We start from the raw sequence: 26,229 nt of genomic DNA, 5'->3' as shown, positions 1-26,229 counted from the left end.
TATATGTTTCTTTTGTGACATAATGGTTGACATAACTTTTGAGCCTTATCAGTTAAAACACTTCATTCTGTAAAATGAGTTTTTAGTTCTGTGTTTTTTTTTATGAAGATTAATTTTAGAATGTAGCTTAAAACAGCAACTCTTGCTACTAGGATTAATTATAGGATGGAAAAATGTCATAACAGGACAGGTCAAGGTTCTTAAAATTATTTTTTGCTTAAGAAAGGAACAGGAAAACTTAAGGAAATAAATTTGATTAATGTATCATAATTTTTTGTTTTGTTTTTAAATGGTAAGAATGGTAGAACCAAGAGACATGCATTTCAGATTTGACACAGTGGAAGTCATTTTGCAAATTAGGCACTTTTATTTTTAAAACAGAATTATCAACCTTTGACATCAGTTTCTTTCAACTGTAGAAAATGCAACAGCATTGAGAGTTATAAAATTGAATAAAATTTTGGCTTCAGACCCCTTTAACCTAGTTATATCACTTCATTAGTTGTCCAAATTTTGCAAACTTTCAGTGGCAAACATTTTAGTTTTATAAAAACTTATCAATGCACTAATTTATAAGATACAGCTAGAATGTAGTAATTTTGTCTTTTTTTGAAATATGTAGTAATTTTATTCTAGTTAATGATTGTACTAGAGGAGTCCCTAACAATAATAATTAAAAATGACTTGATTGCATCGTATTATTTGCTAATTTTTGTCACTAGTGCTTAACTTGTGTTTATAAGTATGTATGGTTGTGTAAGATAAGATAATTGTATAAATTATTTCTGATTTGATAAACATATTTTAATCAGTTTATGGGTTCATGTTATATGCTTTAAGATAAATTTTGTTGTTTTCATATTACTTTTTTTTTAAATTAACTATATTTACAAGATTTTAATTTCATGCATATTAGCAGATTTCAACAGCTCAAATTAATATTTTCTAAAATGACTAAGATGATCTTTATTTGGAGTACTGTGTGCAGTTGTGGTCTAGATATCTTAGTCATGACAATCTGTTAGAGAAGATTTAAAGGAATGTTACAACATGTTTGATGATTCTGGAGATATCTCGCTTATCACTGGAGAACAGGTTGAGATTTCTCTTTTGAAAGGGAGAAAGATCAAACTGGAACTAATTAAACTGTTTAAAATTATTGAAGAGTGAGAGTGAGATATCTGATTTTATTCGTACTAAGTTCTGAGTGTGGGAAGATAAGTGTTTACAAGTTTAAGATTTGGAAAGTTCAGAAATACCTTTCATGAGGCAATTTCATTTCTCTGCCAAGGTGGTAAATTTTCCACATAGAATATGAAAGTAGAGTGGTTTATGGAAAATATTGATGAATATTTGGAAGATCGGGGTTTGATTCAGTGATTAGTTTTCTGGTTGTTGGGGGTTATAAAGTCAGATACTGAGGGGACTTTTGTTCCTTCATGCTGAACTTGCATATACAGCTTGAATGAGAAAAATAGCAAACAAAAATGTTTGAATGAGAAAAAAAAAACAAAAATGTTGACTCATCTTTTACTTCTCAGTTAATTATTTATTGTCTTGTAAACTGCTTGTCTCTGTTATTGACTGTCACTCTTATCAGCAAAAATAAATCTGCTGTTACAAAGTAAACAAAATATCATTACAACCAGGATCAATCAGAAAAAAATTTCTTAGAATATAACAACACAATTCCAAAATAAAACTTTCAAATGGCTAAATGCAAATTTTATCACTTATAAAAGAGAATAGAAGAAAAGCTAACTTTTGCCTAGGGAGGACTAGATATAACCGTTAACAAGTAATATAACAAATATCTTATTACTTTCAATAAATGTCAAAGGAATTAGTAATTTGTTTGCAAAGGTAATTACTTCTTTTGATAATATCAACAAATAGATATTTGGTTGTGATAGTTTTTTAGATAGTGAAAGAGCACTGTATAATTGGCTTGAATAATTTAACTTACTATTCCAGGGTTGTCTTCTACAGTCTAATTGAGCATGCTTTCAAATGGTATCATGTTGTCTGTATTTAATGTTGTATTGATTGTGTGATCCAAATTATGATAACACACGTATTATTTTGCACTTTAAAATTAAGGTAATTTGTGCAACTGATCAAAGTCGTTCTGTGGTACCTCCGAATCCTTAGTACAGCCACAAATACTTAAATTCTTGTCATGTGTGTGCAAACTTTACTATTTGTCCCAGTATGTGTGTGTGTGTGTGTGTGTGTGTGTGTGTATATATGTATATATCATTACTGTAAATAGAAAGGAAGCTAAAGTCCGAGCACTATCTCTTGAGGTACTCCACTAGTAATCATGATCCAATTTAATTGGTCTTTATCATAAAATGTTTAATTTATTTCTTCTTACTGTCTTTCAGTTCAATTTTCTAGTCCTTCATCAGCCTCCACCATTGTGATTTTCTTAAGTAATCATTTGTGTGGTACCTTATCAAAAGTCTGCTGAAAATCTGAGTACACCATTTCTGTTGCACAGATAAGATTTTCAAAACTCTAACAATAGTATTTTCCATTAGTGAATCCATGCTGGCTATTTTTATGACATTGTATTTCACTAAATAATCTCCCAAGACAAGAAATGTTTCCCACTACAGAAGAAAGACACATTTATCCTGTAATTTCCAGGGGAATTGTATCACCTTATTCAAAAATAGGAGTAACATTAGAAACTTTCCAATCCTCAGGTACATGTATGTTGCCTGATGACCTGCCAGAAATGAAAGGAAGAGGTTTTTATATATTTTCTCTATGACATCCTTTAAAACCCCTGTGTAATATTTTGTCTATACCTGGTGTTTTATGTGTTTTAAATCTTGAATGTTTGTATTAGTTATCACTAGCGTATTAATATTTATATGGTTCATGTCAATTCCAGTACTTCCTACTGAATACTTAGTGAATAAGTTACTTGATTTCTAAGTACGTATTTATACAAGTAGAATTAGATATATGATGTTATTGTAAATTTACATTTATTTTATTGTTTACCGTACAATTTTTACTTGAAGTTAATATACAATATGTATTTACTTTGTACCATATATTAATTAGTGTCATTCTGAAGATCAGTGATTAGTAAGAAGATGAGATATATCCTAATGGTATATCCTGGATAGTCAGTGGCCTGAATTCTAAATTAGTTTGGAAGTTTTTGTGCACCACACAGTCTAGGATTTATAGATTTGTTAATATGTCATTTTCATGAGACAATAGAACAGGGGTGGTCAAACCCAGGCTCGAGAGCTACATGACATATAATGTGCAGCTCAAGGAAATATGTTGGCTGAGCTCCTTTTTGCATCAAAATTAACATAAAAGATAAATAAAAAATCTTCAAACTTTATAATTATTTACCGGGTATAAACTGAGAGTCCATTGGATTAAAATCTAAGTTTAATGTTCATGGTGAGTAAGTATATTTAAGAATTTAAATCCTAATTTTAATGCTAGATTTTAGTCAGGGATTAAAGAAATTTCAGATCGACAAGGATTATAGAGGAATTGTACTGGAGGATCAGTAATCGTACAAGCTGGTGCTGACAATGTTAGTTTTAGTGGGCGTGGCTTGCAATCACTTGATTGTGGCTGTGTTGCAGGCAGTGAAATTAGCAGAGTGATGGTGTGATACTGGGTGCTGCAGAGTTTGGTTGCATGTGTGTGTTGGAGCTAATTGTTTCTTTTCACTTTAATTTTTTAGAAGTGTCTGTGAAAATTTTGTGAAGGAAGATGAAGTTATCAAATTGTAAGTAGCGAAATTATGAAGATGAAAACTGAAAGTTTAAGCCAGAGTGGGAAGAAGATTTAACATTCACTGTTAAAGGAGGTAAACCTTTATGTCTTATCTGCAATGTGTTACTCAGTCATTACAAAACCAGTAACTTGAAATGCCACAATGAAACAAATTGCAAATACATTTCATCTGATTATCTATCTAAATCAGAATTATGGAAAGACAAGTTAACTGTGTTAAAATCATTACTAAATAGCCAGCAGACACTGTTGAGAACATTCAGTAAGGAAGTTGATACAACAACTGGAGCTAGTTATCTTATATTGTGGGATATTGCTCATGCTAAATGTCCATATTCTGATGGTGAATTTGCTAAGAAGAATATAGCTGAATTTGTTGCAGTGTTAGATCTAAATAACACAAAACTTCAGTGACTAATAGCACAAACACAAGCTTCACGCCACATTATAGAAAGGTGTATCTTCCAGATCAGTGCTGTTGTTGCAGGCAAAATGCAAAATGAGTTAAAGAATTCCTTTGCTTTCAGTTGAACCCTTGATGAATCTACAGACATACAAGACAACCCACAACTAGCAATATTTGATCATTGTTTTCTCTGAGGTAACTGTGAAAGAAGAGATGTTGGACTTAGTGGCACTAAAAGAAACAAATTGTGGTGTTGATATTAAAAATGTGCTTGACAGAGCCTTAACAAGTGCTGATATTTCACTGGATAAACTTGTCAGTGTTGCAACAGATGGAGCAGCTGCAGTGATGGGGAAAAATGCAGGATTAATTGTAATTATGAAAAGTGATCCCAGCTAACAGAGTTTCTCTCTGTTCATTGCATTATTCATCATGAACACCTGGCAGCCAGATACTTAAAGTATGAAGATGTTATGAAATTTGTTTTTGAAAATGTCAATTTCATACCCTTAAATGGGAAGACCCACCGACAGTTCAAAAATTTTATTGAAGGACTTGAGCTTGAGGATAAACCCAGTGTTGTCTCTTTCTACTGCATTGTGAGGTGGCAGTCAATCAGCAATATCTTAAATCGGTTTGTGGATCTGTTGGAGCCTATTATTACTTTTGTTGAAGAAAAGAAAAGATTCTATTCTCAACTGGGAAATGATGAATGGATGCAAGATATAATATTTCTTTCTGATGTAATGAATCATCTACAAACTCTCAACTTGGCACTCCAGGAGAAGGATAAGATTGCTTCTGATTTTACTTAGACAACTTTCAGCTTTCAGAATAAAATAAGACTTTTTCAAAGAGACATATTGTTAAGAAACTTCAGTTACTTTCCTAATCTCAAAAGGAGAATAAATACATTCCCTGATATTGAAATAAAAGACCACAAACTGGAAGAATACAAAGATAAGGTACAAGGACTGCTTGATAATTTCCTAGACAGGTTTGAAGACTTGTTGAAGTTGAAGCCCTGCTTCGTCTTTCTTGTAAATCCATTCATGGTTGATGTGATCAATTATGGTTGTCCAATTCTTGAACTTCTGGTTACAGAATCTTCTGCTATGGAAATGGAACTAATAGAACTACAGGAGGACGTAGATCTAAAGATGATCCATAAATCCCTTTCTACAATTGAATTCTGGAACAAGTTTCAGAAATAAAATATCCTGAACTGAAGAAAACCAGTGTGTGACTCATCTCAGTTTTCAGCACAACATACTGCTGTGAATTACTGTACTCTGTGATAAAGTTTGCAAAGTCAAAGCATTGTGCAATTCTTACAAATCAACACTTGATGGAGCTAATTCATACAGTCTTGACAAAATATCATCTGGAATTTCAATGACTCACAACCAAGATGGAAACTTGTGAGACTTATACTAACAGTAAATAGGATGATAATTGTATCAGTGTCTGTTTGTGTCAGAAAAATATTATGATAAGACTAAAATTTTGTAAAGTGGTATCTGATTAAAATGTCTCAAATTTTATTGTTTTACATATTTTCCTCCATGTTTTGACTAGATATTAAATAAGACAAATATTATTAAAATATCTGCTTTTACCCTTTTATTTTTATTTTTGGCAGTCTCATTTAATGCTAATGAAATGCAAATTTGCATATTTTTCTTAGATGTTTCCTTAGTTCATTACCATATTAAATACATTCAGTATAGTTAAAACACTAACCACCTAGGATTTTGAAAACATTTGGTATGTATGTGTGTACTTTGTGATTATTGAAACTAATACAAATTAACAGTTTAAAAACTACATACATGAATAAATATTATTACGTACATTATTTTTTAATACTTATATAAAATGTATGTAAGTGCATGTAACAATAAAAATGTGTGTGTAATATTTGTTCATGTCTTGTGACTCGTGAATAAATATTACGTACATTATTTTTTAATACTTATATAAAACTTATGTAACACAATGTGCATGTAACAATAAAAATGTGTGTGTAATATTTGTTCATGTCTTGTGGCTCATGAATAAATATTATTATGTACATTATTTTTTAATACTTATATAAAATTTATGTAACACAATGTGCATGTAACAATAAAAATGTGTGTGTAATATTTGTTCATGTCTTGTGGCTCTCAAACATCTGAAGTTTCTTGTATGTGACTCTTCAGTTAAGCAAGTTTGGCTACCCCTGCTATAGAATCTATTTATTAGGAAGTTTTGTTGGGCAGAATATGTTTTTGCTGTCTTTTTAAATCATAACCTCCTGAAAAAAAATATTTTTGTTAACTGATATCTTTACATTTATCATTTTGAATACCATATTTTGTTTGTTTGTTTTCAGATATTTTCTACAAAACTTGTATATTTGGGAAAACTACTCGAAGGATGTGTGGAGTGAATCAAGATAGGGAAAAGCATTTCATTGCATATTTATTGACATATGTACCAAAAGATTTTTTGTAGTGTTTTTTAAATGTGTGAGAAAATTTAAAATTATAAAGTAATATGCTTTAATATTATCAGTTTGTACATGTACTTTGAATGAAAAGTATTTCATGACTGAAAAATATATCATTTCAAAATGACTGAAAGTTTTTTATAAATAATAGAAATGAACCATGCAACAGAAAAAAGTTTAGTTAAGATGAGTGATTCAGAAAGTACAAATATACCAACAGCTGTAGAAAGGATAGTTGAAAAAAATGTTAGCCTTGAAAGTGTAGAAACAGATGTTTGTGATAGGTCTTCTGAACATTCACTAAAAACACCTGGTAGTTGCAAGTCTACAAGATCTGAAAGCACATGTGGAGACCAGGATCGTAATATTTTATCTAGAGATACTTCAGAGTGTGTGTTAAACATCTGCAGTTGCAAAGAAAGTGAATGTGTAAACACTGGCAGTAGTGATGAACTCTGTAGTGAACAATCTAAAGTTGAGGCTTGCTGTTTAGTTACTAACAATGACAAACTCTCTCCAGTTGGATTGAAACAAGATGAAAGGCTAAAAGATGAGGATGAACTCAACTGTATGAAATGTCCACAAAGAAGTGACTGTATTCAAGCTAGGTCAAAAGAGAATGAAGAAGAGGACAAAAAAGAGACAACATTCCCACAGAAGGAAAGAAGAAACACTGAAAAACAACATGTCTCTGTTAAAGATGAATCAGGACAAAGTGTGGGATTGGAAGTGGAAGAAACCTCCTTCCCAACTAAAGATGAAACACCTGAAAATGAAAGTCAAGAAAGTGAAGAAACTGAAGTAACAGAAAGTAAAGTGGAAGGAATACCTAAACAAACAATACCATCATCAAATCAGATGAGATTACTAGATAAGGAAAATACAGAAGAACAAGTCAGTCCAACAGAGAATACTGCAGAAGAATGTAGCACATTTCTGAATGAAGGAAAAGAAAGTGAAGAAGAAAATGGTAAAATTGAAGTTTGCTCAATGACTAACAAAAGAGATGATGACATAAAAGGTTATAATAAATTTGAAAAGGAAGAAGGCATGGAACAATTTGGTAGTTTTCACACTGAAATGGTACCAAAAAATGAAGAAAAAGACATGGAAAAAAAGGATGATAGACTTAATTCTTCATCCAATAGTGATTTGAGCAAGATCTCAACATGTACCACTTCTATGGCTCAGAAAATTAAGAAACCTGATGTAGATTGTGAATTGGAAGTGCGAAATAACACGGGTGAAGTTGCAGATTTAACGAGGATGAATGTTCATGTACAGGCAATGGATAACACTACAAGCAGCTTTACTCATCAAAATTCTGTTGTGCCATGTGTCAAAACAGATGGAGACTTTTCTTCCACTCCTTCAGAGTATAGTCCAGATAGTGGAGATGAAAGTGACAACCTTTTATCAGAACTGGAAAATGAACTTGATTATTCACGTGCCAAAAGTGTTCAGCATCAAATGGTCTGCAGTGATGGACCAAAATCTGCTTATCATCACAATGACGTAAAGAGACACTTCAGCAATCAGTATAGTGAAAGGTAAGAGTGCATAGACCTGTTTTTGAGTGATTGTTTGATTTAAATCATGTAGTAAAATAGGCACTGGAGTGTTTTTGTGTTTGCCATCATATTTACTGACTTAATTAATTCATATATACACTAATCATAACCTCCATTGTGTTAGATAAATGACAAAATTGTACAAATTACTTTCAAAAGTTATAAAGGTGTGCTATCATCAGGTGTTTTTTTTAAATTAAAAAAAATAACGTGAAGTTCAGTCAACATAATGAATGAATTTTTTCTTGTAATGTTTATTATGGACAAGTTAACTTGTATAAGTAATTTATTTTAATTTATTTTTAACACTCCACAGTTAAATATTGGTTCTTACTTCAACTATGATGTTTCAGTATAAACTGTGACTTGTACACTTATAAAATTTCCTTTTGAAGTCGACTGATCACTAAGCAACATTAAGTCATTGAGTAACTGAATAGCAGAATAGAAATAATTCTCAGTTCTGACACTAGATAACTTTTCTGCTATTGAATTGAATCACTCAATGAATACTATACAGTATTATCAACTGCTCATTCACAACTCATTGATTCACTGCTTTACTTATATTTTACCCCCTTTCTACACAGATTCTCCAGACCATAACATACTGCTCTCTCTAGCAAATAGATAACTTAAAACATTGAAAAGAAAGCTCACAATGGTGCCCCATTTCTGGATTATGAAATCTCTAGAAAAGTCCTAATATTAAAAAAATAAAGCAAAACACTAAATTGTCTATTCATCAAGTCTTTTTTTCTGTTTTCTTTTGAGTGGGTAGTTGAGCAAATTTGCTGGTGTATTCATTCTTGATGATCCACTGGAAGTGGGCTCTACAGAAACCCCAGGGTTTTCAATAATTTGACCTCCTATTGGTAATTTTTTCCTGAAGTTATACAGCTTGCTATTCACTCATCCAAGAATTATCAAAGGGTGATCGTAGTGGATGCTTTCTAAAGCATACTTGCCTCATTTCACACTACAACTATTACTTGACTGGAAGGATTTCTGTTTCTTCTCATCTAAACATTGGTCTGATTTCTTTTTTGTTCTCCATTTCCTCCAATCTTTTATTCCCCACTTTAATTGCCCTTGGCACTGTCTGTCTTGCAGCATTCTCCATCTATGTCAATGTGCTTTGTATTCTAGTACTGTAAAAAAGTACCTCAATCAGATAATAGGGTCACTTTTTCTCAACTGATTGTTCATTGATGGGTTTCTCTGTGCTGTTACCATTGGATATACTTTGAGTGTTCTTTGTGTTAACTACTTTTTCTTCTTTTGGCAATCTGACTAATATTTCTGGTATAGAGACAAATCAGGTCTCTCCTATCCCACCTCTGAGATGAATACATATATTCAGTCCAGTGGTGTTCCTCTGGGGGGCTTTTTGGCTGCACTTGTGGGTGATCCTGGAAAATATGGAGAGAATTTAGATTAGCTTTTTCCAGTGCCTTTCTTTACTCTTTTGGCTTTATATGAGACCAATTTTTATCAGTTGCCTGTTGCTCCTTTTCTTCACTTTGTAAATAGAATGTGTGATATTTTGGGTCTTTCACTGGTAGTTGAGTCTGTGTTTTCCTTAACCCTTTCAGCACTGAATAAAAAAAATTTAATGTTTGGTATGGTGCTGAATATATATGTTTGATACTTCAACTAATTACAGTATCAGTACTAAAAGCATGATATCTTGGCAATAACTCAACAAAAGTCCCTGAAATATTCAGTGATTGCACCCAATACTATATATGTTAAATTCAATACATAAGAATAACAGTAAAAAAGGAAGGTTGCCTGCTGCGCTGAGTTTTCAAGTCTACTGCAGTCGCCAACCTCGCCGAAAGGGTTAATGCCAAAGATATCTGAAGGAGAAGACTAAGTTCTCTCTCTCCTTCACTTGAAATTGCAGTTCATTCAATGTGTACTGCTCAATTATGTGAGGCCCGGCATAGCCAGATGGTTAAGGCACTCGACTCTTAATCTGAGGATCGCGGGTTCGAATCCCTATCACACCAAACACGCTTGCCCTTTCAGTCATGATGGCATTATAATGTGATGGTTAATTCCATTATTTGTTGGTAAAAGAGTAGCCCAAGAGTTGGCAGTGGGTGGTGATGACCAGCTGCCTTCCCTCTAGTCTTACACTACTAAATTAGGTACAGCTAGCACAGATAGCCCTTGAGTAACTTTATGCAAAATTCAAAACAATTATGTGATGGGACAGCTGTGCCTTGTCTGCCATGTTTGTTTGAACAACATGTTTCAGCCTACCACCATCAGGTGGATGTATATTTAAACTCTCAAAGAATAGACCTGCTCATTGAAATGTGGTGTTCCAGAATGGAGACAGTGGTCAACCTGAATAGATCACAATTTTCTAGGGTTCACCTGACCATCAGTATGGTGCTAAGATATTTATGATGATCGGCACATAAAACTAATTATGACTTTGAGCCATTGTTAGCATTTACCTTCATTTGATTGTTAGCTTCTACACTTTCCCTAATTTCCTAGCTGGTATGTTACTGTGTAGAAATGCATAGTTGGATGGTATTTGTTTATTGGCTGCTGTCCATTGTGACTTGCATAAGATACACTTTCTCCAACCCTTGATTTTTATGGATTTTCCAGAGTCTTTGGAACTTAGGGTTGTGGTTGCCTGTCTCTATTCATCTTTGTCATTGTTAGCTTTTCAACTTTTCTTGGTTCCTACAAGGAGGTCATAATTTTGCCCTTATTCAAGTGTCCCAACTCCTAACATCAGTTCCTTGGCCACTTGGTACCTAAAATAGACTGCTCACATCCACAAGATTACTCTATTCTGCCAAAATGTTACCAATGTAGATGACAACTGTATGCTTTTGGAGTCTGTCAGGGTTAGGCTCTGAGAATTTCCATATGTATGGAAAACCTTTACCATGGATCCATGGGTACTACAGATCCTTACATCAACATTAGTCATTCAGTTCACATATTTACCACCATTATTCACTCATCCTGTTGTGCTTCTGTTTCTCACAGATCCTCAGATTTTTGAATTTTATTCCATGGCTGTTGGAGATTTTTTGGTCCAGGGATTGGTAGTGAGATTTGTCCCATTTCCTCCAAGGATTTTTCCTGTCTATTTGCTGTTCCCAAGAAGGCAGGAGTTTAGTCTATGTCATGAGGTTCACTGGAGAAAGTATCTTGATGTTATACAAACACATAATCTCTGGCATTGTTCAACTATAAAGCCTTCACATCTACAATGATACAGCTCTCGTAAATGAGGTTTTAAGCTGTCAAGGTCCTAGTATTGTTTAGTTGAGATATTTGATGAAATAATAGCAAATCTTGACTCATGTCATCATGTTCATTTGTTTATGAATGTTTGTGTGTAAACAAAGAAAAATAACATTTATAAAAAAGACAAAAATTAAAATATTTCAGGGGAGATTATTTTGCATAGGGGAGATCCTATCTGAATCAACACTGCTCTCAGTGAGTCAGTGGAACATTTATAGACTTAAAATTAAAAATTCTGAAGTTTGTTATATTATAGTGGATTCAGCAATAGCTCAGTGCAGCTTTATTCTAAAACAAATAACAACAATGGGTAAAGGCTCTCAACTAGAAGTATCATTAAAGCTGGTCATTTTAACCCTATGACCATTGACCACTTATGTTGTAAGTAGATAGTGTAGCTCTGGTCATATTTCATTCAAAAAAGATGAAACTAGAGAATGAAATTGTTTGAAATTTGACAAGACCTTTCCTAAAAGTATGTGTTTTCAGAAAAATAAAACCTTTACTTTTGATTTCTTTTTCAACTGTCTATTAAAAATTCGTCATCTATTTGTATTTATTTGTTTTCAGATTCTGAGTAGTTCAAGTGCAAGGAAGATTTTCATATTGTGTATAAAAATACTACTTATTACATTAAATCTTTCACATTTCATTTGCATAATTTCAGTAATCAAAGTTCTTTTTTTTAAGGTAAATTTTTATGTTTTATTTTCCATTTTCTTTACTGCATCAGTAATTCTAATTATTATCATGAACATACAGGGTATTTGTCAAAAATTAAGAAATGGAAATATGTTCTTACCTCTTATTTCATCGTTGAATATCTTTAAAAAATCTATAACTTACTATTTACTATTCCATATGTTCATTTTATAAACTGTTTTTGAATGAGCATGGTATGATTTGTACCTTTTCTTTCATAATCAGCTGTTTTCTCAATTGGACAATGTTTTAAAGTTGGCTAGCTACATTTTAAAACTGGTTTTTGCAGTAATATGGTCATTCAGGAAGGTCCAATAACAGGTAACAGCCATAGTTGTGTAATAGGTATAGACCAACTAAGGCCTACTAAGATTGTAGTAAATGTGTTTTAGGTTTGAATTGGATGCAGAAAGATGTGTGGCTGGTTCATTGCCCCAAGTGAGCATTTTATTTTAGGAGCCAGTAGATTCCTATTTTTTTTATTCATGGTCACTAGGGAAAAAAAAAGGTTACCCATAACTATATAGAAATTTAATAAAAATAAATGAATATTAATTATTGCTCAAAACCATATGTAATTAAAATATAAAACTGGAAAATAAATAATTATGTGCATCTTCAAGTATATTTTATTTCCATTTGTATGGAAAAAAATTTAAAATTTAGTACAGGAAAAAAACTTGTTTTTAGAAGATAGTCTAAAATTGACTTTACAGTGATACAGTAAATTTTATATATTTCATCAAACAAACATGTGCAACAGACACGTATTTTGTTCTTTATTATGTGACTGTTCATTCCATTTTCTTTTAGCTCATTTGTAATTGATCCATTACAAAGAACATCCACATTTTTGGGCTATTTCTTGTACTGAGCTTTCCTCTTTTCCTTGAAAAACCAAGTGTCAAAAACCTCTTCTGGGCTGAAATGATCTAAACTGGGTCTTTCAGAAGAAATTCTCCTGATGTGCTCACTGACTGAGAAATTATTGGTAGTATTCTGTATAAAGTTGTTCTAAGCAGAAAATATTGTTTCATCTTGTGTGGCAGACATTGGTAGGGTCATGAGAATTTCCACAAGGTGCAAAATATCTGTTAATGTTTCAGTATAAAGATGCAAGGTTAATTGCAGGTTTTGATTTGGAATTTGTTGGTTACTGGACTTGACACTTCACCACCAGTTCAGGAATTGATAGACTTAAATCAGTCAGTAGTGAAAGCAACATTCAAAAGCAGTTTGTGAGAAATGTCTCCCAGGTATAGCTTGGTGCTATATACAATAAAACAGGATTTGCAAAACAGACTGTTTGGACATATGCTGTTTTAGTTCCATGCTGTTACCCAATATTACATTTGGTGAGTCAAAATAAAGGTTTGTCATTTGGGTAGATAATGCTTACAATATCTCAATCCTTGTTTCTTTGATTTTTTATTATCCCTATTTCAAGAATTTTAAATTCACAATATTTGTGGTACTTTCTGTATTGTTTTAAACCCTAGTTCTATATGTACGATTATAAAACAAAATGTTTTACAGAATCAAATAGGGTTTAGGTGACTTATCTGTGGGAATGATATTTCTTCTGTGTCAATGATCTGAATGACCAGTAGTTTCTTTAAACCCAGAACATGTTCAGTGTTGTTGACAGTGAATTCCTTTTGAGTATGTTATGAATTTGTTGGTTATATTTTTAACTGTATTTACTCAGTTACTTTAATATTTTTTTACTCCATTCACATAACATTTTAATGAGTGATGTAATAATGCTTAAAATTAATTTTTGGACATTCATAAAATTTTAGGTCTTTACTTATTAGTAGTTGTAAATCTGTCGATCATGATACCAAGGTTCCGGGTGAGCATGTGTTTGGAGAATAAACCTATTTTGTAGGATATAACATTGTGACTCTTCACTGGTAAGGTTATCTAACAGTTTGTTGTAATTAAACATTTTACTGCCAACAGCCATCTTGGAAGAATAGCTAATGGTTGGTTATTAAATTCTGCAAGTATTAGGTGCTAAATATTGTTTAGAAATGTTTCTGACCACATATTATAATTTAATAAGCTCTGTACTTCTGTACATAAATGGAACTGTAAGATAAACCTTATGTTCATTAGCTGCTACTGGTTTATGCCCAAGTGATCACAAATAACAAATAATTCATCTATGTTGGTTATCAAATATGATGAAAATATTTAATCTGGGAAAGATATTTGACCCATTTGATCCCTTATCTGTATATTTAGGTTCCAGAAGCATATTTCTCAGGTCAATGAAGACCATGCTACACTGCAGTATTATGAAGTGCAAGTGGAATTTCTGGAACGTACTAACAGCCAGCTACAACTAGAACTTGCAGACCTCAGAAAAAAGTTAACCTGTCAGGAAGTAGACCTCAAGAAAAATATAGAAAAACTTAAAATTGACCTAGGGAGCAAGATAGACAAGGTTTGTATCCATGTTTTAATGGTTGTAACAGGATCCTGTGGTAAATAATTGTATTTTTAGTTACATAGTGTATATAACAGTACCTACTGCATTTTCTTGAATAAACACTTGCCTTGTTTATTTACTTTGAAAGGTTTATCAAGTAATGGTTATCATTATCCATTTAGAATACAAAATATCTTAATTTTCCTTTTTCTTCCTCAGAGAAGTTATTTCACTAACATTTTGTTTTATACTAAGTAAGGCAGTAACCAAATATTTTTATATGTTGCACAGTAATTCTAAGACCAATGAACAATAATTCTTTATGCATTGCTTTGTGATTGTGTGTGTAGGTATGTGCATAAAAATCATATGAATCTTATAGAAATAGTTATAATTTTTTTTAACTTTCTGCAAACTTGCTACTGGTTATAAATCTGATATGTTAGGTGGACTAGCATTTGTTATTTAACATTTCATTTCGTGATGGCCTACAACTCTGATGAAAAAGAAAATTGTACCTTATGCCTCATTAATATTTTAAAACATTGCAGTTGACCAAACAGTTAGAAGTTGCCCAAAAGGACAAAGAAAATATGGTGGTACGATATGCACAAAGTGAAAAAGAAGTACTAGTAGCTAAGAAAGCACGGGATGATTTGGAGAAGAAACTGCGGGAAGTAGGAAGAGAAAAGGAAAACCTTCAGAACAGAATCAAGGGATTGAATTCTGAGAAAGCTCGACTTTCAGGACTTCTTGATAGAAAGGTGATTCTGAGTAGATATTTCATTGTATTATGAGGTACAGAACACTTGATTTCAGCAAGTAGGAGCCATTGAAGTGTTCCTTTCAAACATTTTTTCAGGACTTCTTGATAGAAAGGTGATTCTGAGTAGATATTTCATTGTATTATGAGGTACAGAACACTTGATTTCAGCAAGTAGCAGCCATTGAAGTGTTCCTTTCAAACATTTTTCAGGACTTATAGAAAGGTGATTCTGAGTAGATATTTCATTGTATTATGAGGTACAGAACACTTGATTTCAGCAAGTAGCAGCCATTGAAGTGTTCCTTTCAAACATTTTTGATTAGTTTTTGTTCTGGTTCTTGCAACTTTTCTGTTTTCATTTAATGAAACGTAAACTCGCGTAAATAAATGTGGTTTTGAACTGTATTTGTATTTTGACAGGCTGTTCTAAAAGTTGTTGACCATAGGTAAAAGTAGCTAGTTTAGGTATCCACTAACACTGCATTTATATTTTCTATACAAGTTAAATTGTTTTAATTTTTTTCCTAATTGATTATTGAAAGACTGAAAATTTCTTACATAAATCCTTCAGGTTGAACTGTAAAACAGTGGCATAGGAGTAGTTATGACAATTCCCAGTGTTCAGATAAATGATGGTCCTCTCCATATTTTGCAAGTTTTATGTATTAACAATTATAGCTATAATAAAACAATGGGAAAATTTAAGATTTTTAATGATTGATAATAGCAACTGAATTTAATTTACCTTGAAGTTCTGTATTTTAAAGTTTTGAACTAGTATCTTATTGCTGTCTCATAAGAACAGTTAAAAAGTACTGTGGTGGATCCATGTGAACAAATTGTTTTTTTTTTAAATAATAATACTTTATTAGTTAATATAGAATTACATTGATGAGAAGTTCCATTTTTCTAAACACTGCTGTGTGAGTGTAGGGACAAGTTGATTTTGAAAAGAGGAGCTGAAATTATATTCAGTAAATAAAAAACATGACAATAATGAAATATCAAATTTATATTGGAAGATATGGTATAATTTTGATTGGATGTAGGAATATGTTCAGTTCTGCTGTGAAATAAAAATAAGTGTGTAATGTTTAATTCCAACCAGTCATCTTTAATTTCTTCTTATTACAAACATATTTCCTTCTGAACCCATTCGAGCCACCCCAAACTTTATTTTTGTTTAATGTTTTTATTGTCAATAGATTCTTCTTGTGTTTGTATATAGGAACTGATATAGTAGTCATTCACACCCAATTAAAGGTTGTATTGTTTAGAGCTAGTTAGTGAACTCGTGCTAATACTGAATGTAACGTTTCATTTGCATTATTCCCCTGCTGTGTTTTATAATTACATATTTAAAAGTTATTTATCTTTGCTGAGTGTAGCTAAGTATTGAAGATTCTTAAAAACTTAAATTTCTTAAATTCAGAAATTTCAAAGGTAAAAAAAACAAACAGTAAATATATTTTTGATGTTGAGTAAATGACAGAGAAAGGTCTAGAAAATAAAGGAAAGAAAAGAGGTACCATTACATGTATGGTGTTTCTACTTATTGTAGCAGTTTGCATATTTTGTGAAAAAAAGGGTTTTTAACAATGTTTCAAAATAATCAGAACCTTTCCTACTTAGCAAATCACCGATGTAGAAAAAATCATGAGGTCACCATTTTGTTTGTTTCAATTCACTAGTTATCTCTTGTAAATTAAATAAACTGATAGTCAAATAACAACATATGGCCACTCATAATGGAAGTAATATTTTTATTTAAAACATATAACTGTAATTAGATATAATTAAGTAGCCTGTCAGACATTTTATTTATGTATGTCTTTGAATAGGATAAACATAAAAGTAATATTCAATAAGGGAGAATTTGAATTATAATATAATTTTACCATTGTCTACCTTACTTGCTAAATGTAACTATACGTATATGATAATTCTCATTGAACAAAACTCTTAGATTTGAAACCAATATAACATGTAAACACTTTCATAAATGAAGAAAATGTTTAATAGATCTTTAAAATATTCATAGTTCTGTGACTTATTCCTAATTATTCAGAACTTCTTGGTGTATGTATGCCTTTAGTTAATGCCACAGGAGCTCTGACTACCAATTTTTTCATAAAAACCATAACCCTACTGCTGAAACCATTTTATTTACTTGGCTGTGACATTAAAATCCCAATTTTTCTCTATCTAATCATATTCAAATTTTCTTTGGAGCTGTTTCCAGATATTGTGTTTCATATAATAAATATGATAAAATGCCTTTTTATGACATCATACATGGGTGGCAACTAAAGTGTATGGCAAAAACTAAACAGAAGAACAAATCAGTAAAGCTTTGAGATCTAGAAATGGATTATATATTTTTAGAAGTGTAAAACTACTATTCTTTGGAATCTGCAGATAAATTCAAAAAATAACAAGTGCAAATTTATGAAAATAAACATAAATATAAATATATATATGTATTAAATAAAACAGATCAAGTTGTATTCAGTTACAACAGTGTGTATGCACTTATTCGCATAACATGACAGTTTATCAACATACTGTGTATGTACTGACTTGCATAAGTACTAAAACATAATTCATCAGTATTTTAAATTGACTTCATCAAAAATTTGTAGCTCAAAAAGATTGAAAGTGGTGAAAGAAAAATATTTGGTCAAAGTGATGATACAAAAATATGAAAAGTGAGGGGAAATTTTGTGTTCGTATAGTTTTAAAATACATATGTAACTGTGAGTAAGATATTAGTGGGTGTTAGAGTACTCTTAAAAAACAACAACAACACTTTGTCCCACTACCTTTTAGACAATTGCAATGCCACTGTTTTTCAGCACTGGTCATAGAGAGCAGATTGAATGTTTTTAGAAAGGTTTGTCTTGATGCTTTTCATAAGCACTGATCATAGACAGCAGTTTGAATATTTTTAGACAATTAAGAAAAAATGTTTTAATAAGGTTTTTGAAAAATGTTGTGCACTTGTAAATTTTTATAAATCAAAATTTCTGTAGTTTTATTAACTATTGTTAAGTGTTGAATTTGAATTGTGCTGTGTGTACGTTTATTTGTCAAATGAAGTTTCTCATGGTATTTTCCTTTCATTCAAGATGAGGAAGGTAATAAACTGTGCTAATCGTGATTGTTCATTAAGGCTTATACTTGCTTGACCCTGTTTCAGTACCTTGCCCTCCTGGAATGTGTTATTCGTTTTAGGGACTGATGCAGAGATTTGTAGGTTTTTTTAGTTGAAAGTTTATTTTCCTTAAATGTTCAGAGAGAGAGTAATAATTGATGCTGGTAATCTGGAATTGTGAAGTAATACAATAAAATTTTTGTCTCACTTGTGCTGTCATTATGGTCCCTATTATTCTTAATTCTGTGTAAATACATCTTGTTCTTTAGGGTTTCAAGATAATGTGAAATATGTAAGAATAAAGATTGTGTTGTTATTCTCTCACTTGTATTTATGACCAGGTGGTTTGGGTGCTTCACTCTTAATCTGAGGGCTTCAGGTTTGAATCCCCATCACACTCAGTATGATTGCCCTTTCAGCCCTGGAGCCATTATAATGTGATGGTTAATTGGTCAATCCCATTATCTGTTGGTAAAAGAGTTGTGCAAGAGTTGGCAGTCAGTGCTGCTTTACTTCTTGTCTGTCATGTAAAAATTAGGGATGGCTAGTGCAGATAGCCCTCATGTAGCTTTATGCAAAAATTAATTGTATTTTGTTGGAATTGTATATCCAAATGGAGACAGTTTATTACTCTCACATGTTACTAGTTCACTGTTTTAATAACCATTAATTAGTTTGCCTGTATGTGTACTGTGTGTGTTGGTAATATATACTCCAAAATACCAGAGTATATTATTTAGTAACTAAACTATTTCAGTAGTTTCATCACAAGCTCTAAATAGTCCCATGACTTTTGTAGTAATCAATAATTATACAATTACAAACTGTCAGGAGCCATCATGACTTGACAAATAAATTCAATTTTGAAGTAATCAATAATTGAATAACTATAAATGCCTACAGCTATCATGACTTTGCCAACTAATGTATAAGTAGTTCTGTGACATCTGCTATAATAATTATGTTATTAAATTGAGCAACCATTATGACTTAACAAGCTCATTCATAATGGCCCCATGACTTTTGCCGTAATTAATATTTGTAAAATGTCAACAGCCATCATTGCTTGACAAACTAATTCATAAGTAAGATAATAACTTTTGCTGCAGTTGGTAGAATTATATAATCTATTTGGTTATAAAATTAACATTAGTAAGAAACTTGTTAAATAAAATGTTTGTATATTAAAAGATTATAATTGAGTGTATTCAGTATAAACAATAGGTACAAAATTGTTCTTTATAGACATGGGTGTAATAATCAACTACTTTGTTTTACCTGTACATTTAATGATTCTTCTGCAATGTTTTTATTAGACTATTATTAAGTCTTATTCTTAGCACACTTTCTTCCTGACTAGGTTGGAGATTATAACTCTCTTTTCAAGGAGTATGAACGACTGAAAGAAGACATCACTTCAAAGGACATTAAGATCAAATGGGCACAGAACAGACTGAAGACAGAAATGGATACCCATAAGGTAACATTAACATCAAATATCATTCGTTGACCTTTCCACTTATTTAAAAATGACCTCATTTTAAAAGTATTGTATGTAAATAATACAAATTAAAAGTTGATTTCAATATTCTGTTTTGTCAGTCTTTAAAAAGAGTGTTTGCATTATAGTGTAACAAGGCTGCTTTCACACTTGGAATTTATTCATTTCTGGTGGAATAATGTGCTAAAATATCAGTGTAAATTAATGTGTACATTATTATTTCCAGACAAACCAATAAAATGTGTTCATAAACCAGTAATAGATAATATTTTACCAGTTTTTGTAGCTTGTAAGAAAAAATAGAAATTTATATTTCTGATTAATTTTCAAATAATAAGACAAGCTTTAATGTATTAATCTATTTCGTTAATGTTTATATTTGTAAGTTATCAAAATCTGATTTGTTTGAAAGTATTAATATTTGTGAAAGGTATTTCAGTATTAACGATTTATACAGTAAATATCTGTACATTTTTTACGAGTTCTTTAAATTTTTACCAGTATGATAAAACCAGATTTTAAAAAGTGTAATATTCATTGTTATTTAAAATCATGAATTTGATTTATATATTTGAGTTGCGTATTCCTCTGATTTCAGCTGTCATCTTGTACATTCTTGATGGAAAAATCTTGGGACACTAAACAGCCTTGAGATTCTATTTTTTGCCAACTTTCTAACTTAAAAAAGTTAGTGGCTACATGCAAGGCTCTGTCTACTGATATATGTGTCCTTTTATATATGACATTTTATACTGTAGTAGAATCATGGTATATGAAAGAAGAAACATGAACACTGTGCTTCATGTAAGTTTTACCATAGTGTTCTGTGCGTTCTGCCACATTGTATTGGAGTTTCACCTTCAAATATTGTGATTTTCACCATTGTACATGTAATATGGTTCTGCCTTATCTGTTGTGTCCTACCTTGTGATAATGGGATACATAGTGTAATGGGGTACTCCCTCTGTATATTGTGTGTCTTATCAGTGTGTAATAGGATATTCCTACTGTGTTGTGTCTTACCATGACATAGTGAGGTTCCACTGCTGTGATCTTATCAGGATGTAGTGGAGTACTTTCATTGAATATCATGTGTTGTACTTACTGTGTTCTAGTGGGGTACTTTCATTGAATATCATGTGTTGTACTTACTGTGTTCTAGTGGGGTACTTTCATTGAATATCATGTGTTGTACTTACTGTGGTCTAGTGGGGTACTTTCATTGGATATCATGTCTTATCAGTGTCTAGTATGATATTCCCACTGTGTATCGTGCCTTACTGTGGCGTAGTGTACTTCCACAGTGTATCGTGTATCTTAGTCACTGTGGTGTATTGGGGTGTTACTCATACCATACATTGAGTGTCTTACTCACTGTGGTGTATTGGGGTTTTACTCCCACTGTACATTGTGTGTCTTACTTATGATGGTATAGTGAAATTTCACGTTAGTGAACTATGGATTTTATTGTTGTTTAATGGTATCTGATCATGTTTACTATGGCTTCAGAAATTGTGTACCATGAGTTTGGTATACCATGGCTTGTTACAATGTATTTTTTGTTCTTTTCACCATAGTTTAGTGAAGTTTCTCCTTGGCAATTTATGATTGTGATTTTATCACAATATACCTAGCATTCAATCATGGTATATTAAGTTTTACCATAGAGAGTTGTACTTTTCTTATGGTTGAATATGATGATTTACCGAGAAAAATGGCTAAGTTAGTATTTAGACCAATATATTCTGTTTCATAATGTTTATTTTACTACTGATATTTGATTTGATAAATTATATTTTATATTGGTTTTGATCTTTGGATAAATGATGTTATTCAGTGGAAAACATTTCAGATTAATGTAATTTGTGATTGGTATATTTTGGTTTAATTTTTAAATATTGTGCATTCACTCTTACATGAAGTATGATAACTAATTTCTGAGCATTTGTTTTTTTATAGTTAGGTACCCATATAAAAAAAGAAATCTGGTTTTTAAATATTTTTTTAAGTTTAATTTGACAATGTGAGTCTGTGGATTAGTTTTCCCTAACTCAAAATTTCTTGTATTTAAACTTTTAAGGATACTTTAACTTTCAAGTTACCAATTTTTTATTTTTCTCTACCATTCATTAACTAGTAGATTCCATATATTACATTGTTTTGAGCAATTTTATTTTGCATGTTACAATAAGTGTTAAGAACTTGTCTAACAAGTTGTGAGAAATAACTAATTTTATATTTAAAATATACAGGGTCTCCAGAAGTAATTATTGGAACTTACAACAATTCCTACATTGATGGCTCGGCTTGGCCAGGTGGTTAAAGCACTCGACACATAATCTGAGTGTCACGGGTTCGAATCACTGTCACATCAAACATGCTCACCCCTTCAGCCATGGGGCATTATAATTTGACAGTCAATTTCACTATTTGTTGGTAAAAGAGTAGCCCAAGTGTTGGCAATGGGTGGTGATGACTAGCTACCTTCCCTTTGGTATTGCACTGCTAAATTAGGGATGGGTAGTGCAGGTAACCCTCGTGTAGCTTTACGTGAAATTCAAAACAAATCAAATAAACAAACCTACATTGATGTTATTTTGGTACTTTTTTTTGTGTGAGTGAATTGAAAGTTGTTCAGGATTGTGTAACAAACAACAACAGTGTGTATCTGTAAGCAATTTGGCATGTAAGTAGATTTTAAAAATGTGTTAAAGCTTTTGCAAATTGACCCATTGGTAGTTCTAGGGTTAACCAAATGTTCTAAATTAGGGATGACTGGGACATATATCTCTTGTATAGCTGTTCATGAAATTCCAGACAGACCAAATTTGTTTGGTGCTATAATAATTGATTTGTTCATGAAGTTATATTTTAACATTTTCTGCAGCTGGTTCATGCATATTTTGCTATCAGCTGTTATTTGTTTATTATAATATGTTTTTGTTTATATGTTTTCAACATGGTTAGCATAAAAGTAAAAGATTTTGAGTATCTTGTTTTGATACTTAACCTTTATTAACATTAGAAGTTACATCAACTATTTGTGTAATTAAATGCTTTGTCAAAATAAATACCAAATTATATATTGCTTTTATAGTTTCTGAGATTTTTTGGTGAGTATAATTTTTTGTTACAAGTTTTAGACTTTGTGAAGTCAAAGTAGGTTGTTGAAGTGGTCAGAAAAATTCACATGACTCTTATCGTGTTATTTCGGAAAGTTACTTTAAGGTTTTTCTCGCATACATTTTGTATGGATGATTGAGAAAGAGATTAAAAAGTATTATTCTTCAATGATGCCAATTTATTTGACATATAGGAGACTCGTGCAAAGTTGGATCAGACGTTGCAGAGGCTGCAAGAAACAAGAGAGGAAGCAGAGCAGATACGTAAAGATTGTCAAGAGATGATTGGACGCTATCAGGCAGCAGAAGAAATCAAGTCAGTATCACTGGATAATGAATTGAAAGCCAAAGTTAGTGAGTTAGAAGCTCAACGACAAGAGAAGTTTGATCAGCAAGAAGTAGGCTTGAAGTTCTCTTAGCAGTCCATTTTACCTTGCAAATTAAAAACAAATTTTTACAAATTGTTGTACCAAAGTTTAAAGTCTATCTTACATTTTCTACTTGATTGAATATTAATGGGTAATTCAGTTTTGGTTTAAGAGAATATGATAATGAACAGTTTCTTCTTTTGTAAAACTTGTGTGTTCATACCATTTATAATGACAGATCCAGTTGGTAACTGGAACACAGTAATAATCCACATAACATTAGTTTGAAGCCACAGCTAACCTAAGATATTTGCTTTGTTACATATCTTGAAAATCTTTCTTTTGAAAAGAACTTTGTGGCAAGTGCTGAGTTTTTTACAGCATCTAGAAGCATGCTGTATTGTTAAACTATTTAATTGTCGTATTGAAGTATTAACTCAAAATAAATATGATAGGTGTTCTTTCTTACACATGGGAAACTGATAAATGTAAACTTACACTAAATGAAATTGTTTGTAGATAGAGGGATCCTGTCTAATATTTAAGGAAATTAGTGCAACAAATTTTAGGTTTAAATGTCTAAAACAAAAGTGATAACAAACAGGTTTTCAGTAGCAGCTTTTGTTTTATTTTGTCGAAATAAAAACAAGGCATTTAGTGCAATGGTTTAATTGTTGACAGCTTCAGTAAATTGAAAGTTTGGATGGTGAAGAAATGTAAACATTAATAAAATAAGCTCTGTTCATTAAAGTAATGGAAAAAAAATAATTTTTTTATGAAAACAAAAAGCTTAAATTTCTTAATATCATAGTGAAAAATTTGTAGAATACTAAAATATACAGAATAAAACCTAAAATTAATAGAATGACTCATTAAAAGAAGGCTTGTGATATCAATTCCAGGTAATGATTTGCCAACGTTAACACAATTTTTAGATAACAAAATGTCAGCATGAAGATTTCTTGATTTTTCCACCACAAATTTTAAAACTTAGATGCTTACCTTTCAACCATTACAAGAATTCTTGCACATTTTTTTGTTTCTGTAAGTAACAGTTTTATTATGTACATACATTTGTTTTACCACTGTTTAGTGAAATTATGTAGATTATTTGCAAATTAAGGAGTCACTCTTTCAGTTGAGAATTGAACTTGAATCAGACTTGAGGTGGTATTTTTTAATGTAAGATGGATTAACGTGTAAAAAAAGTTGCAGGTATGGTGTACTTTATACAGATTTGTGTATAAATAATTTCATTTTGGTTAGAATAATACTTGAACACACACAGGTATATATTTAATCAGAGTATGTTTGGTATTTTTATGTTTATAAATACAAATGGCTGGTGAATATAACTTTTTGTTTTTTATTAAACATATACCATGTTTTATTGACACACATTCATACTTTTCAGGTTCAAAATCTACTTGCACAAGAACTTGATGGTCTTAAAAAGAAACATAAGCTAGCAATTAATGAAAATAATGCACTAACTGTAAAGGTATGTATAAGTCCTGATTTGTACACTAAACATATTAATACCTTTCAATTTTTAAAACATATAATCACCATGATGTATATGTGTAAGGTTTATTTGCATATTGATAGTGAAAACTACTACAAGCTAATGTAATGTATGTTTTTTAATACCTTTTTTGTGCTTGGATTTAGCTTGTGTTATGAATATTTAGTGTGGTTCTGTAACGATGAAGTTCAAGGGAATCGTCTTCCTTTATAGTTTGAGAATTAAAGGCCACCATTAAGAATATATAATGGAAGATGTAACTTTATAACAACTTGTTTTGTTATTGGAAACTCTATTGTTTTTATCAGTTTCAGTTATTTAAAATGCCCTTGAATAAACTACTGCTAAGTATTGATACTTAGTATAATGTATTTTGGATGAGTCTGTGGTTTATTATGTTATATATTATGATTTTAAATAGCCAGATATTTGAATTTATAAGTTGGTTGAATGTTGATATGCATCAGTTATAATATTTCCAACAAAATTGATACAGAAATTTTACTTAAGATACAATTATATTTTGATGTACAAAGAACAGTACAATACATAAAAATGGTTATTACAAATAATATTTACATACAAACTTTACAGACTTGTAAAACAATACTGAGTCTCCTGGTTTGGAACTGATTACTTTGTCAATGGTTCACAAGGAGTGAATGACTTTCATGTTGATACATAGATTCACTTCACTTGGCAGGAATGCTAGCTAGCTCTAATGTTCTCATAGAGATAATACTAAGAACCAACGTTAATTCATTTAAGTTTTTGTAATACTTGAAATCTACAAATGTTTCTGGTCAAAAATTTGTAGTTTTCAAATTAATAAGCATTTGTTATAATTGTAGCTTGCAAGGCTAATAGTATACTGACTGTAGCAACCCAACAATGCTATTAAACTGTCTCTTGGTGCATTGATTTATAATCTTTAGGCATAAAGTTCTTGAAAGTTCACTTGGGAATAATACTGGCAGTCACTTATTTTACATACATATATCATACATTGGTGATTATTACACTTGAGAATCTACTAGAAATTTAGAGAACAGATTGGATTTTCACGATACATATTTTACAATGTACATTACATGCATTTCTAAATGTATATTAAACTGAAA

The 26,229-nt window shown here is 31.3% G+C and overlaps 1 protein-coding gene across 12 annotated transcripts in view; it reads left to right on the top strand.

Moving 5' to 3' along the window:
- Positions 1–26,229, top strand: part of LOC143257523 (coiled-coil domain-containing protein 186-like) — a 62,607-nt gene that overhangs the window by 829 nt on the left and 35,549 nt on the right. For 10 of the 12 annotated variants that reach the window (XM_076516308.1, XM_076516305.1, XM_076516298.1 and 7 more), the window contains exons 2-7: positions 6,561–8,227; positions 14,486–14,687; positions 15,224–15,436; positions 19,953–20,072; positions 23,410–23,613; positions 24,998–25,084. In XM_076516308.1, coding sequence (XP_076372423.1) covers positions 6,831–8,227; positions 14,486–14,687; positions 15,224–15,436; positions 19,953–20,072; positions 23,410–23,613; positions 24,998–25,084 — 2,223 coding nt within the window. In that variant the 5' untranslated portion in view covers positions 6,561–6,830. Of the gene's footprint in view, positions 1–2,411; positions 2,757–3,724; positions 3,851–6,560; positions 8,228–14,485; positions 14,688–15,223; positions 15,437–19,952; positions 20,073–23,409; positions 23,614–24,997; positions 25,085–26,229 lie in introns of those variants that run through there. The other 2 variants (XM_076516299.1, XM_076516300.1) reach the window with 2 other exon arrangements.

This window comes from Tachypleus tridentatus, chromosome 7, assembly GCF_004210375.1.
Source record: "Tachypleus tridentatus isolate NWPU-2018 chromosome 7, ASM421037v1, whole genome shotgun sequence".
Lineage (NCBI taxonomy): Eukaryota > Metazoa > Arthropoda > Merostomata > Xiphosura > Limulidae > Tachypleus > Tachypleus tridentatus.
The sequence above is the reverse complement of the archived record's forward strand: the minus strand, read 5'-3'. Positions and strand labels throughout refer to the sequence as shown.